Genomic DNA, 17,017 nt, shown 5'->3' with positions numbered 1-17,017 from the left:
TTAGTCAAGCAGTTGTGTAACGCAGTACTTCTGGTAGCCAGCGAAAGCTACCCTAGTAAAGAAGCTTTTTACTGCAAAAATGCACCACAGAGATAAACACGTCATTAAATTGCTTCAGAGACAGTTTTACGTTACTGGAACGGTATGCATCTTGATAGACAAGAACTGCTACAGGAGTAAGGAGGAAATAATTCTGTAGGGAGAAATATTACAGAAAATTTAAATGGAAACATTTATATGTATGATAGTGGAAGTATTTCAATTTACCAAAATTGCCATGTAAATTGTATAAAGGGCGAATAAAATGTTTCGAGGACTGCAATATAGCACCACTCCGACGCGGATACATAAGTACCGACATCTAGGCAAGCGATTAGTTTGGCAGTTGTCTTTCCGAAGCGCGTGTGGTACATGTGAAATCGTGAACTACGGCGACGTTGTTAACAAATGCGTCCAATCTGGACCAATGTGCTTTTACTCTTTCTTTGGCTGCCTAAGGACAAACACTGGTAGGCATCCATCGGAGAAGAATATATAGGGGGCAGCATGGCTGTCGAAAATCGCCTTCTTGGAATGGTGAGCCAAGTTCCGTGCTGGACGCACGTCCTCATATCGTAAATGTTAGGCGCAAATTGAGGCGCGTGTGGCGCGACGCAGCGCAGCGCGCATTTTTGTAACTTCAAGAGATTCAAATGGGACCGCGCAAATTGTGACGCGACGCGACTGGGACGCGACACGCGCCTGCGCCAGGTCGCGCGGCCTTGTGGTTGTGGCACAGTTTCTCGCGTCGCGCGTGCCTCGCTAGCACCTTGGGAAAATTGAGGCGGGGAGCGGAAAAGTAGCCGTCCATATGCTCACATCGTAACGGTACTAAATTTTATTGCTTTTGGCTAGTGTTTCGTTTTTCGCCATTTAAACGCTCCAGCTTTCTTCGTTAGTACATTACAGTTTTCTTTCATTTATATTTGTATAGTTTTGTTTTTTCTGTCAAGAAAAATACATACTCCAGTAACTGATGAGCCATTGGCCGCTGGAATTGTATCATATGCCTCCGCGATGTTTTCAGATCGCAAGAAGGGACAGAGGGTAGTGAATAAGGAAGCAAGGAATGTTATAAAATCATGTGATTAAGAAGCAAGGCAGGAAGGTAAAACAAGGTTATCTTCTCGCTGCCTAGTATGCTGGCGTATCTGTACGATCTGTTACAAAAATTTAGAAAGGTATAATCTCCACAGGTGTGATCCCTTTGTGCTCCTCGTAAAAAGCATCCAAGATCTGAAGTATAGGCGTCTCACTGTGATTACTTGGATATGGATGTAATAATGTAATACGACACGCTGTACTACATGCATGTGAACATCACATTTCCACTGCAAGCTAGAAACAGTTGAAAAGCAGTCACAAATAACACTGTTTTAATTGGTTCGCCGTGATGAGAAAAAGCATTTCAATTGTTGCATGCACATTATCAGCATTAGTAAACTAATTATACAACAGGCTACACAAATGAAGAAAATGGTCGGTATTATCACGAAAGTAGGAATATCCTAAAAGAGTGTTATGATTAGATATATTTAATTTGTTGAAATATACTGCTGACAAAGGCAGATCTACTTTTATGACAATGTTTTTCGAACTCCAACTCACAAGGCACACATGGCTAGTAGCTTGTGCATTCCTGTCGCGCGCATTATCCTCCGCTGCTGACAATACACTGACCATTGTCTTGTGCAACAGATCAATTGTTTTTCTCAATAACTACTATTTTATTCGCGATCACACATTGTCAGTTTGGCAAGCCGTAGGCGAGTAACCAGTATTTGGCATGTGCCTATCATTCCGCCTGAAGGAACGCTCGTCATTATTTTAATACTGCTCAGATCTAGAGAAGGAATAAAATCCTTTGGTAAGTTTCCATTCCAGTCGCTCAGTGTTAAAAATACGATGGGTTACGTGGATTCCACCAAAATTCCAACAGAATTGGCAATCTATTTTTGTGTGTGTTGTTAACCTTTCCTCATTCGAAGAAGCATCACCGTTTGTGAGTAACGGCCACATTTCTCTTGGTGACTGCTTTAATTGTACTTCCTTTGTTACAGTGTAATTTGCCAAACTTATCTGACAGCAGCTATTTAGACAGAATTCCGAAACGGAGTGCCTCATTAAACAAGTAATTGGCAATCACAGAGCTCAGTAGCTTACGAAAAACCTCGTAGTGTCGGTTTGCAGTAACATAAAAGAAGAAATTTCATGTTTATTTTCACACTAGGAAGCTCTCGTTTTGCTAGCAGTCCATAACTCTTAAAAAATTAGTCACTGGAGTGAAATAAATAAAAAGGAAAGGACTGATATATCGCCATACGTAAGAAAGTTCCGTGTGTTTAAAAATTGACAAAACACTCTGCTTCTTGTGTGCTATCATTCGCCAAACTTTATTTTCGATGTCTCTAACGGTTCAGGAGATATTAGTGATGTTGCGAGTATTTCATTCTCGCGGGGGGGAGATCGGAAGTGACCGCGCCACATGGGATCCATTTTCTGGAGATTGGAGGCAGGTAGAGACCTTCTCCCAAGTCTAAACAAAAATCAACATCTTAGCTAAATTTCATGTGCAGCAACACATGGTGTAATACGCACCAAACGCAAAATCATAGCGACCCCTAATTTTAGTTGCAGACTTTTCGAGCTTTGCGTAGTGTCTTACAAAAATGTGTACATCACAATAAGAATGGTCATTAGCGAGATGATGGGCACTTCACCACGAAGCTGACATGTGACGCTACTAGTAAGGCAAAAATCAAATATTTTCAGTGAATAGTTTCTGTAAACTCGTTTTAGGAAGATAATAAGTTGCGCGCGCTTCGGTTCTGTCAGCGCAGAGCGTCGCCAGTCGGCGCGTACGAAGTACGATGTACGCATCGCAATATGCGCTGGACCCGCGCGACTCGTGCGTGTCGCGCTGTAGTGTCGTGTCACGTCACACGTGCTAACGCGTCTCAATTTGCGCCTAGCCTAAACGAAGTAGTCACGCCAACCCAAGTGGGACATATTCGGCACCCGACCTAGTGTCCTGATCTTTCTCCATGCGATTAGCACACCTACGGTCCCTTAAAGGAATTGAAGGATCGGATTCCTGTCGCACGAGGATGTGCAGCAGGCAGTTACGGACTTCTTCACGCAACCAAATGGGTACCTCTAACCTGGTACATCAGTGAGATGATTGTCTGGATGCTCATAGCGATTCTGCGTGACTGGCATACTGATCCTAGACACTTGTAAATTCCTGTACCCGCCTCAGTGTAAAAGTGTCAACAATTCGCGCATACCAGGAGGGTTTGTATACGGAGGTAACAAGTCGTGGGATACCTCTTAATATCGCGTCGGACGTCCTTTTGTCTGGTGCAGTGCAGCAACTCGACGTGGCATGGACTCAACAAGGCGTTGGAAGTCCTCTATAGAAATATTCAATCATGCTGCCTCTATAGCCATCCATAATTGCGAAAGTGTTGCCGGAGCAGAATTCCGTGTACGAACTGACCTTTCGGTTATAACCCATGAATGTTCGATAGGATCCATGACTGGCGATCTAGGTGGCTAAATCATTAGCTCGAACTATTCAGAACATTCTTCAAACGCCGACATTGTGGCCGAGCGGTTCTAGGCGCTTCAGTCTGGAAACGCGCGACCGCTACGGTCGCACGTTCGGATCTTGCCTCGGGCATGGATGTGTGTGATGTCCTTACGGTAGGAAGTTCTAGGGGACTGATGACCTCAGATGTTAAGTCCCAAAGTGCTCAGAGCCATCTGAACCATTCTTCAAACCAGTCGCAAACAGTTGTGGTCCGGTGGCATGACGCTGTTGTTTGGGAACATGACGTCCATGAATGGCTGCAAATGGTCTCAAGATAACCAAAGATAACTATCTTCAATCAATGATCGGTTCACTTCGACCAGAGAACCCAGTCCATTCTATATAAACACAGCCCACACTATTATGGAGTCTTCACCAGCTCGTACTGTGCCTTCTAAATTTAAGTCCATGGCTTCGTGGTGTGTGCACCACACTCGAACCCTACCTTCAGCTCTTAGGAAGTGAAATCGGGACTCATCTGGCCAGGCCACGGTTTTCTAGTCATCTAGTGTCCAACCGATATGGCCACAAGCCCAGAAGAGGCACTGCAGGCGATGTCGTGCTGTTAGCAAAGGTACTTGCGTCGGTCGTCTCCTGCCATAGACCATTACCGCGAAATTACGCCGTTCTATCCCGTCGGGTACGTTCTTCGTACGTCCTACAATGATTTGTATGGTTACGTTATGCAGTGTTGTTTGATTGGTAGCACTGCGAACGATACGGAAACGACGCTGCTCTCGGACGTTAAGTGAAGGCCGTCGGCCACTGCGTTGTCCGTGGTGAGAGGCAATGGATGCAATTTGGTATTTTCGGCATACTGTTGACACTATGGATCTCGGAATACTGAATTCCTTAACGATTTGTCCTGTGTGTCTAACTCCAACTACCATTCCGCATTCAAAGTGTGTTAAATCCCGTCGTTCGGCCATAATCACGTCGGAAATCTTTTCACATGAATCACCCGAGTACAAATGACAGCTCCACCAATTCACTGTCCTATTACACCTTGAGTACGTGGCACTACCACCATCTGTATATGTGCATATCGATATCTCATTACTTTTGTCATCATAGTGTGTAGCTGACGCAACCCGTTGTTATGATTTACCTGATCCCCAATTAGATATAGAATGATTCATTCCAGCTGCTTATGTCAGTTGCCTTGTCAAGCAGAGAATGCCCATTCTCCATAAAAGAAACTTTTCAGGAGATCGGAATTACACAATGCAAACCATAATCAGTGTCATAATAGTGGTTTAATGCCATAAAGACTCCTATCTTTTTAGTGATACTTCTAAGCAGCGAAGCAACACATCTTGAAGAGTAGTTATGAGGCTCCAGTGGTGGGGCTCCAGTGGTGGGGCTCCAGTGGTGGGGCTCCAGTGGTGGGGCTCCAGTGGTGGGACTCCAGTGGTGGGACTCCAGTGGTGGGACTCCAGTGGTGGGACTCCAGTGGTGGGACTCCAGTGGTGGGACTCCAGTGGTGGGACTCCAGTGGTGGGACTCCAGTGGTGGGACTCCAGTGGTGGGACAAGTTGCAATCGTCACCGAAACTTGCAGCCATATGCAACTTAGAACATAAATTACCTAGAGACTGTCACTCAGTCGTATGCTTAACAGGCAAACTAAGGAAGAACAAAGCAATACATCACTCCCAAAATCCTGTCTTTCGTAAGTGAAGCACTCAATGATGAGTGTTAGTAAATAAAAAGAATGTAATCAAAATCGTGAAAGTGCATGTATCCAGTAATGTCTGATGAATCGGTGGAAGACATATCTAATGATGATAATCACGGTGAAGTGTGTCACAAGAAACGAAAACGTCCCTTGACCATTCCTAGCTCCCCCTTCTTCCCCAAAAACTTGCCACCTCGATAGAAGGCGAAAGGATAAGGGGCACGATAAAATGTCACCCATCTAGTGGTCCATGGGGCAGTCAAATCGGTTCACGATTATGTGGAGGAATTCAGCCTTTTTGTCACATTTGAGGCCTCTGTCTCTTCGTCTCAAGAGACACATGGAAATATACAGATGATCTTGTGTTAAAGGTTGACAGTATTCCCGAAGCAATCTGTTGCTATTACAATGCATCTACCTAGTAGTCCGTTCTCTTTGACTTCCATCGCAGGAAATAGTAGACAATGAATCTCTCACCACGACCAGTAGTCAATTTTTTTGACACTTCACTATGCCCGGTGCGCTTATGGGGCTCCACGCCCCAGATGCCCTCGGCATCAAACTGTTGAGGCCAACTCAAGAACTAGTATGCCTTATGAACACAGGTCAGAGCGTACGTTTCAGCACGAGATAATTTTCCACTTTTTTCTCCTGCCGCCACAGACATGGCGAAGGGAAGTGGTCGTTGATTTGAAGTGTAACTATTTCTAGATCAGGATAAACCTGGTGCGCAGTGTCCGAAGGAAAAACACTAAATTGGATGCTCAGCGAGATAAACTGGACGATGTACAGTCAACTCGGTGTGTTTGAGTACCTACTATGCGTCCAGGAATTGGATAGATCACATCACGAAGATTCACCAAGCCGCTTATGCGTCCGTTCAACTTTTCAGAACGACGACGAAATCTGCGTATTCTCTGGAGTGTAAAGAGTCACTCTTAAACCGACGACTTGCTCAGAACCTAACATCCATTCAGGTAAGGAATACCAAATGGTGTCGGACGAGAGAAGATACATACAAGAATCCCTGAACTCCATAAATCGTTCCACGAAACCTTCAGTGATATAAGAGAGACTGAACAATTTCAGGAAAGGGTGTAACGTGTCATATTAATGCTTGTAATGTTTCGCACTCTCCAGACCATGGTAAAGCACTCCCCTTGAACCACCAGAATCCAAGTTTCCATAAGGTTTACGGCTGCACCCTTTATGGTATATAACCATCCAGAAGTTACTGTGAGGGACACCAGTTTTGAAATAAATATGAAATGAGTCTGATAGAAAGTGCGTAATGCCTAAGCAGGTGTAGATAGAGAGCAAATTAATGTCTCTAAAGCATATAGAACTAGGGGAAAGGTAGATTCCGCCTATAATTAAGAGGCCTCTGGTGTATATACAAGCAGATGTATGAACATTAAGAACTCAGACGGCAAGCCAGTACTAAGAAAAGAAGGGAAGTTCAAAGGTTGAAGCAATATGTAGAAGACTTACAGAAGCAATTCAAAATTGAACGCAATGTTATAGAAATGGGAGGGGAAGTAAATCATGACATGAGAGATGTGGTACTGCGAGAATAACTGGACGGAGGACTGAAAGACCTAAGTCGAGACTAGGTATCTGGAATAGACGACATTCCCTAAGGATGACTGACATTGTTGAGAAAAACACCACGTAAAAACTATTACACCTGGCATGCAGGATGTGAGAGACAGTGAAATACCCTGAGACTGAAAGAGTAATGTAATAATCCCAGTTCCAAAGAAGGTAGGGTCTCACAGGTATGAATATTACCTAGCCTTCAATTTCATAAGTCATGGCTTCAAAATACTGACACGTACTATTTACGGAAGAATGGGAAATCTGGTAGAAAGCGACTTCGGGGAAGATTAGTTTGGGGTGCGGAGTAATGTAGGAATACACACTACAGTACTGACCCAACGACTGATTTTAGAAGACAGCTTAAAGAAAGGCAAGCCTGAGTTTACAGCAGTCGTAGATTGAGAAATCTTTTTATAGTATTGACTAGAGTACTCTCCTCGAAATTCTTAAGGTAGCAGGCATAAAATAGAGCTAAAGCTTATTCCCGATTTTTACAGAAAGCAGGCTGAAATCTAGTGTGTCGGACAAGAAAGGCAATAGTTGGGAAAAGAGTGAGACAATGTTAGCCTATCAGCCACGTTGTTCAATCTGTACATCGTGTAAGCAGTAAAAGAAATTGACGTCGATTAAAAATAAACTAACTTTGTTCGCTGATAGTTCTAATTCTATCAGATGGGAATAAACTTTTAATAGTAGTAGCGCAGAATGGTTAGTGTCTTGAAAAGAGATTATTAAACAGCGATAATCACAAAACGAGTGTTATGGAACGTAGACGAATTAAAACGGAAGATTCCGAGAGAAGTATATTAGGAAATGAGACACACAAAGTAGTCCCCAAGTTTTATTTGGGCAGCAAAATGACTGATGACGGCCGAAGTAGAAAGGATGTAAAATGTAGACTGGCAGTAGCAAGTAAGCGTTTCTGAAAGAGGTTTATTATTGAATATAAATTTGTCTTAGCGAGTTTTTCGTGAAGGTATGTCGTAGAGTGTAGCCGTATACGGAAGCGAAACTAGGGCGATAAGCAACTGAGCCAAGAAGAGCTTTCGAAATGTAGTGCTACAGGAATGCTAAAGATCAGGTGGGTAGATCAAGGAACAAATAAGGTAGACAGAGACACGTGCAAAGGATTGACTAGTGTGGAGAGCAGCAGCAGACCAGTCTTAGAACTGAGGACTGCTACGATGGCGACATGTTTCGAGAGATTTCTTGCCCTCATTTTTGGAATCAAAGTTATCTGATTGGCACATCTGACCGATATGTAAGCACTCAAAGCGCTAGATATCTTACGTCCGTCAGCCACAAGACATGTCGGACAGGCGCACAAACAGTCGACTTGGTCAGCTTTAGGAGGATTGAAATGTCCCTGGTGGATTTGTTCCTCAGATGGCAGCCATTGGTTGGTCCACGTTCGAAAACACTGAATTTTCCACACCGATCCATTGTGCTATTACTGCTTGTGTAAGACGACACAGTATTCCTCGCCTGCCTTTAGACTAGCAGGTTCGCCTCTTGTGCCACCTAGTAACTTCCGCGTCACGCAGGGATACTTTCGATCAGAGAGTGTAGCCCTATCTTTACACAATACGTTGACTAAATGCGTTTTATTTGTTGAAAAGTGGGCAGTTTCAGAAATTGGTCAGTATCCGCCATCAGTTTTAGCTCACAAGACACATGGTGCAAAAGTTACAATACTCTGTATTAAGCTGGACCTGCTCCTTAAGCTGTTGGGGGCGGTTTAGATGTGTTAGTGACTCTCACTTCTTAAATAAAATGATCACCCAGCGACATTAATCTGTACTGCTATTTTACATTCCATTTCTTCTTCGTATTACCACACTGCATTATGAATTTAATAACTTTGAAGACACTATCAACCATACAGAGCACCAAAATTTTAAGTAACTTATTAGCCCGGTTTTGTTAGCTACGAGCTACGTTTGCTTGTTGTAACTGAAATAATTCTAAAAGTGGATTTGTTGTAATATAAACGTGTAATGAGTCGACTCATTTAATCGTCCCTCCCAAAGACGGCTTCGTCATTTCGCCTTCTTGTAGTTACAGTTGAAATTGCTCATCATTCATAGCATCACTATTACATCAATATTAGTTTTCCAACGATGAAACTGGATGTTGCGGAGCGATCCCAACCAGCGACAGCACTATAAAAGGCGTTTTTTGAAATTGCCTCCCATTGCGTCACGTAAGTTTGAAATTTCGGTCAAAGGTACCTACAACCTTCCTCTGTAACGGTGCAAAAGTGTGCCGCCCTCCCAAGTCACCCTCGGACTCAAGGACGCTTGAAAGAGCAAGGTGTTGACACATGCGAAAAAAAGGCCAGGACTCTAAAGTTCATGTGACGTGTAACGTGAGCTAGTGATGTTATATTAGCACCAAATTTCAGTTATTCTGCCCAGCGCCGCTGTGGACCTATCGCACGATGGGAATGTTGTCACGCCATCTTTTGACAACTCTACGATGGAGGTCAGAACCGCGACGCCCACTGTTGACATCACGCGGTTTTCTTATGGGTGGCCGAGGAAAACATTCCAGACACAACGCCGCTCAGAAGCAACACGAAAAGGCTTAGGTTTTGGCATAAGACGTCAATGAAACCACCCCTTTCCTTGTGGCGTTGATTCCCACTCATTTCGCGGTCGATTCGCGCGGCAGTTCGCGCGCGGCAGTTCGCGCGCGGCAGTTCGCGCGCGGCAGTTCGCGCGCGGCAGTTCGCGCGTGGCAGTTCGCCGTTCTTCAACCTTTGACATTGCTGACACCCTCGGGCGTTTAAACCCGTCTGAGGGCATTACGGGGCTGTAGCCCCATTTAGTGTGTAATCGTATTCGTTTGGAGTGCAGTGAGATAGCAATTTTTGCTTTCATGAACAGATTGGTACCACTAGGGACCGTTCATCACTGCTCGACGAAATTTGAATGTGAGAGCTTATACTTTCTCAGTTTTCGTATGTCACGACCTCCTGCGGCGTGATACTGGGTGGATACGAAATTGAGACACACGTGAAAAAAATGGCGAAGGGTCCCTCTAAGACACCCAGTTCGGCAACACCCTCGTTGACACCCTCCCACATTTACTGAGAATTTTAAAAATCTGCCTTTACAGAGAGAACCTGCGAAGTAGTCCTAGACATCTGCAGGCATGCAACTGGCATTGGAGCAGTGTCAAGCGGTTGCCTGACTGCAGCTGCCTACGTCTGTTAACTAAGGCTGTTACCATATACAGACGAATACTTGAAACGCCAGGTCGGATTTCGAAACGGCACACCAACGACGGACTAAATGCTCTTTCTCAGACAAGTAATTAAAGATGTAGGAATTTGATAAGAAGGCATAATCCGTATTTATAGCTTTAAAGAAAACCTATGATAGTGTCTACACAGAAAGCATATGGAGGATAATGGAAAAACCAAGAGTATTTTCGAAACTGATTAGACTAACCAGAATGTGCAGTTAAAAAACAAAGTGTAAAGCGAGGATTGAAGAAGGGGAGTCTGAATGTTTTTCTTTGTGGACAGGTGTCACATAGGGAAACTCTCAGCCTCTTTAATTTGATATTGGAAGAGGCGCTAAGACGAGCGTCATCCATCTTAAGAGGTGTAAATTTTGTGGCCAAGTGAATCTGTTTGCTTTGCCGATGAGGAGGAAGATGAACTAATACGTACTAAAGCGCTAACAAGGTAGGCATAGAAAGTGTCTGAGGGGTCTCTGGATCAATAAAGATAAAACAACGTATGGTTGTAACAAACAATGCAGAGGAAACGGAGGAAACTCCTTCAGTATAAGATACGGAGTTTAATAAGACTAAGTCCTTAGCCACGTGGTCTGAAGCGCCTTGCCACGGTTCTCGCGGCTCCCGCCGTCGGAGGATCGAGTCCTCCCTCGGGCATGGAAGTGTGTGTTGTCTTAGCGTAAGTTAAAGTTAGATTAAGTAATGTGTAAGCCTACGGACCGATGACCTCAACAGTTTGGTCCCATAGGAACATACTACCACCACATCTTTACAGTCAGTACCGCCATTAGACTGTTTATTTGCAGTGATACATTTACACGATTACGATTTCGGCTTTAAAGTGCCATTATCAAGTGTTTTAATGTTATACAGTGCCTAAAAGGGCATACTGTCGTATTTAAAATAGTGTATTTTAAATACGACAGTACGCCATCTTAGGCACTGTATATCATTAAAACACTTTATAATGGATCTTAAAAGCCGAAATCATGATTGTGTAAATGTAACACTGCAAATAAAAAAAGTCTAATGGCGATACTGACTTTAAAGAAATATTGTGACTGTGGCTACACATTATGAAAAAATTATACTACCACCACTACGTCCTACAGATGTCTAGGCAATACTGTCAGTGCGAACAACAACACGGGGAAGGAAATCATGAATCAGATAAAATCTGCAGAGGTTTCTGTTGTAAATGGGCAAACTATTCAGTAGCATACGAACAAGACAATTGTGCGACTGGTATTAACGTATGGGGCTGAAATATGGTCACTAAGCGAGGAGGAGGGAAAACATGACCTACCAAAACACGACGTTAAGAAAACTTTGGAAATTTGTAGAAAACGGAATTTTCAGAAGGAAAACAGAAATTCACACACTGTTTAGTGAACTAGACGTTACAGCTGTAAGAGAGAATCGATTGGTCGGGACATCTAACGAGAAAACCGGATGGTGAAGGCAGTGCTGGAAGGGAAGCCGCAAGGGACAAGACCCCTTTGTAGACCAAAACAGAGGTGGACAGAAACAGAGCAATGGAAGAGGGTTCAGGGTGAGGCAATGAACTGACGTCGGCTCTTGTGGCATAGTAGTAGTAGTAGTAGTAGTAGTAGTAAAACAACGAGATAGTCAGTATGTACTCTTTGGGAATAGTAATGAATAAAACAGCTCACTTTATCATTTATTCCTAAGTTCACCATGAGTTATGGGACGGTAAATATTCATACCAATGAATCATGAGCAGAAAAACCTGTGATGAAGTAGTTTGAAAATATCTGCAGAAAAGTACCAACGTCAACGTCTGTTAGAAAAATTATACCCTCAAGAGGAAAAAATTTCACAAAGGGCTGGGATTCACAAACAAGTTTAGACCATGCGTCTCAGTCCATATATGCAGTCATTTTGCAGTTACTTTATCGCTACCTTTTGAAAATATTGTGATCTAGTCATGTACTTGATACTTTAAAAATATTGAAAAAACTGTATTTCTTTTAATTTCTTTTGCCAGATTCCTTATTTTTTAAATTTCCGAGTGAAACGTAACTCAAAAGTATGTCTTAGTAGCGAATGTGATTTTCTGCAACAAATGTCATACTCATATTTTCAGTTTTAGGACCCTTCTTACACATGTATATGCATCTTTAAAAGGTATGTGCGGACAAAGTCAAGGACAGTTAACGCAATTTGTACTTCTTAAACTTTTTGCAGTGCGCATCAGGACGAACTTAAATATGTTGTTAATAAAAGTCAACAAGTAATCACATTTGTTTTTTAATTTTTGTGGTGAGCATAGTGCTATCCCCTCGGTATTACACATAATGGAAAATGCGTTGGTACTGCTAAGGTTAATAGCTGATAAAAACAGAGTTGAAAACGTGCAGAAACATGAGATGCATGTACGCGGATAGTGGGACTGCAGCGCGCTCAGAGAGCGACATCGGACACTTTAATAGCATTTTATCGCCACCTAACGAAGTACGGCTAATGAAGTTTGACACTCCATTTTCTGTTCTGTCTCGGAGAAAATGTGATCAAAAATGAGGTTCCCTAGAGGACGAATACAAAAATCTCTGCGCCACATTTTCCTTTACTTTTGAAATTATTATAAAAATATTTTTGTTTGGTTTTAATTACGAATTAGATAAATGTGGTGTTGCTGTTTCATTAAATGGCTCTGTGGAGCTGCCCCCCCCCTCTCTCTCTCTCTCTCTCTCTCTCTCTCTCTCTCTCTCTCTCTCTCTCTCTCTCTCTCTCTCTCTCGTGTGTGTGTGTGTGTGTGTGTGTGTGTGTGTGTGTGTGTGTGTGTGTGCGCGCGGCGATTTCAAGAACCCCCGTCTACGTATGTTCATGGGCACGCGTACTCTCCAGAGACCCATTGTGTGCAAACTGCTACCGTAACAAGCGTGTGCAATAGGCTTGTATGTGCCATTGACAGTTTATGATGATGCATCCGGTCAACTGTGCAATTTATGGCTGCAGAATTGCTAGTGTATAATAATACCTAACCCAGGTCAGCACGGCAATTTAGCGTTCAAATGGCGCTGAAAATGAGCCAAGAATGCAGCTGTATCGGCGGCTTCACGTTATGGAAAGGTGTGTGTGTGTGTGTGTGTGTGTGTGTGTGTGTGTGTGTGTGTGTGTGTGTGTGTGGCGCGCGCGCCAATTTTTTTATAGTAGAATAATTAACGTATGACTGTAACCAAAAATAAAACCCCAGTATTCTGTAATTAATTTCTAAGTGCTTGGCGCGGTTTAATGCTATAAAAACTTTAAATTGAAATATAAATGGACAGCACTCACATTGGGTACTTCAACAGCAAAGTGTTACGTTAAAGTGCAGTATGTTATGTTCAGTTTCAACGAAAGAGATTGTTTACAAAACTATGATACATTAGTGCCTTGTAGTGTTTGTTGCGATTCATTTGCTCTAGTCTGCATATTAACTTGAGACATTGACATTTTGCAGGGATCTGATGAATTCTTTGAATTGTGTCGACGTGTACACTCAACAGTGCATGACTAAGCTGCAGCGTGATCACTTCATGCACTTGTACTCTGGAACAGTAACAGTCACTAAGGAAATATGTCAGGATGGAAATTATAAAGAAGGTGAGTAACAGTTACAATACAGATTAACACTCAAATTATCTAAAACCTGTGCTGTTCGTAGCTTATTAGTATATGAAATGCGGTCTGTTCGTTCTCGTAGAAATGAAAATGTTCTTTTCCTAAGCGACGTTGCATTTTAAAGTTTTTTGTTTTTGAATGTCTGCACATATTTTTATAAGCTTGTAGTTGGGTTCCTATATTTGCCAGCGACAGTCAAAATAGAAAGGTAAGTGGGGGTAAAAGTACGCATTTTTGGTTTCCTAAATATTTTTAATAATTTGCAGCAGTATTATAAAAGTTATGCATGCAACCCGTAGACATATTGGTAACGTTGTGTAAAAGTTTGTCATCCATATTTTTTATGGGACTAATAAGTTTTCCTAAAAAATAATTTTACGTACTCTTACCCCATGCCGTTGGGTAAGAGTACACAGGCTTGGGGGCAGGAGTACAGAGTACGTTCTTTTACAATGCAATAGAAATCGGGAAAGTAGAAAGAATCCAGACTTAGATTTTAACGATATTTTCAGCAAACTGGTGAGCTGGCTGGATTTGGAACGTTCAAAAATGAGGTGTATGAGTACCGCATGTTCTAAGCCAAAATGACAAAAACCAGCGGGTGACCATATCTGCATCTCTATTAGCTCATCAGTCGGCTCGTGAACACCACCGACCATTCATATCCTACATCGTTACTGGTGACGATAAATGGTGTCTTTATGCTAACATAAGGAAAAAATAAAGGAATGGTTTAGCCCAAAGAAAGCAGCAGCTCCGCGTTCAGACCCGCGTGCATCCACAAAAGATGTTATGTATCTGGTGGAACAGCGACGGTGTGGAATGCTACGAATTGTTTCCCTGAGGTGTAACGATCGCTGCCGAAATTTATTGTCCACAACTTAGACGTCTTGAAGACGCAATCCAAGAACAACGACCTGCAAGACTTGAAGTGATGCTACTCCTTGATAACGCCAGCCCACTTTCCGCTAAAGAAACAAGAACACTTTGCAGGAGTTTGGTTGGGAAATCATTCCACACCCACCTTAATCATCTGATCTTGCGCCCTCAAATTTTCACATTTTCCGCTCTGTCGAGCAACCTTCAAGCAACCTCCTTGGCGGGTGAAAATGCAATACGAACCTCGCTCGAAGAGTTCTACGCCTCAGAACCACGTGATTCTAGTCGTGGAATCGGGAAGTTACTCCAACGTCGGCAGACCGCTGGAAGTAGTGTGGGAGAATACACTGTGATCAAAAGTATCCGGAAACTGCAAAAACATATGTTTTTCACATTAGGTGCAATGTGCTGGCACCTACTGCCAGGTATTCCATATCAGCGACCTCAGTAGACATTAGACATCGTGAGAGAGCAGAATGGCGCACTCCGCGGAACCCACGGACTCGGAACGTGGTCAGGTGATTGGGTGTCACTTGTCATATGTCTGAACGCGAGATTTCCACACTAATAAACATTCCTAGGTCCACTGTTTGCGATGTGATAGTGAAGTGGAAACTTGAAGGGACACGTACAGCACAAAAGCGTACAGGCCGACCTCGCCTGTTGACTGACAGACCGCCGACAGTTAAAGAGGGTCGTAATGTGTAATAGGCAGACATCTATCCAGATCATCACATAGGTATTTCAAACTGCATCAAGATCCACTACAAGTACTATGACAGTTAGGCGGGAGGTGAGAAAACTTGGATTGCATGGTCGAGCAGCTGCTCATAAGCCACCATCACGCTGGTAAATGCCAAACGACGCCTCGCTTCGTGTAAGGAGCGTAAACATTGGACGATTGAACATCGGAAAAACGTTGTGTGGAGTGAAGAATCGCAGTACACAAACGGACAGTCCGATGGCAGGGTATAGGTATGGCGAATTCCCGGTGAACGTCATCTGCCAGTATGTGTATTGCCAACGGTAAAATTCGGAGGCGGTGGTGTTATGGTGTGGTCGTGTTATTCATGAAAGGTGCTTGCACTCCTTGTTGTTTTGGATGGCACTATCACAGCACAGGCCTACAGTGATGTTTTAAGCACCTTCATGCTTCCCACTGTTGAAGAGCAATTCGAGGATGTCGATTGCATCTTTCAACACGATCGAACACCTGTTCATAGTGCACGGCCTGTGGCGGAGTGGTTACAGGACAATAAAATTCCTGTAGTGGACTGGCCTGCACAGAGTCCTGACCTGAATCCTATAGAACACCTGTGGGATGTTTTGCAACGCCGACTTCGTGCCAGGCATTACCGACCGACATAGATACCTCTCCTCAGTGCAGCACTCCGTGAAGAATGGGCTGCCATTCCCCAAGAAACCTTCCAGCACCTGATTGAACTTACACCATACTGAATTCCAGTATTACCGATGGAGGGCGTCACGAACTTGTAAATCATTTTCAGCCAGGTGTCCGGATGCTTTTGATCACATAGTGTATATTATTGAGTCTTTGCTATGTGTATCTGTTGTTTCTTAATCTCATGGAATAACGCCAAGAACTCGTGCACCAACTCAATCCTTCTCAAATTTTCAGAAACGTTTTTGAAATGCTTCTTCCTCTCTTTCGATCAACTAGGGACCACGTCAGTTAAACTTCTCCCGAGCTTTAACTGCTGCCCAATGTTCCTGCATTAGTTTCCGGCGTTATTTCCTCTCTTGCATCCACGCTTTCCTTTTCTTCAGCTTGGGTTTTCCTGGAAACATTTCTGTGTGTAGTCTTTCCAGCGGATCACGCTCCTGGAAATCTTCAGGAGATATTTCCAGTTCTCGTAGATCTTTTCAACTTCGTTGAGCCATGTCCCTCTGATTTTCTTATCTTGAAAGTGGGTTCATAACATTTTAAATATACTTCCTGGACCCATTGTCACATGACCATAAAAGGCAATTTTTTACTTTTTTCCGAATCTTGTCATTCACCTTCTTTGCGTGTCTTGTAATAGTTTATGGTTGTCACCTTCTGTATTAACTGTTTTCTTTTATGGAAACCAGAATTTTTCTCAGATTTTCTTTCTTTGGCCTAAAGTTTCTCCATTACACTTTTCTCGTCAATTGTAAGAGTATCTGCCGCATATAGAGCCTCCGGTCGATTAGTAGTGCAGTAGTGTCTAATTTTGCGTTTAAGGATATAGGTCTCATATTCCAGATGCCTTAATTTGGGAGGCCATGTTAGTGGGTGGCACGAAGACTACTTCCTCTGGCAGGTTAGACTCTACCCATTCACCTAAGTAATTAGTTTTCTGTTTGGTTAATTTT

The 17,017-nt window shown here is 43.1% G+C and overlaps 1 protein-coding gene across 1 annotated transcript in view; it reads left to right on the top strand.

Moving 5' to 3' along the window:
- The window catches only part of LOC124721700, a 196,326-nt gene that overhangs the window by 139,740 nt on the left and 39,569 nt on the right, over positions 1-17,017 (top strand). The window contains exon 3 of the mRNA XM_047246787.1: positions 13,620-13,762. Within this exon, the coding sequence (XP_047102743.1) occupies positions 13,620-13,762 (143 nt within the window). The remainder of the gene's footprint in view (positions 1-13,619; positions 13,763-17,017) is intronic.

The sequence above is a fragment of the Schistocerca piceifrons genome, chromosome X, assembly GCF_021461385.2.
Source record: "Schistocerca piceifrons isolate TAMUIC-IGC-003096 chromosome X, iqSchPice1.1, whole genome shotgun sequence".
Lineage (NCBI taxonomy): Eukaryota > Metazoa > Arthropoda > Insecta > Orthoptera > Acrididae > Schistocerca > Schistocerca piceifrons.
This window is presented reverse-complemented; position numbering and strand designations above follow the sequence as displayed.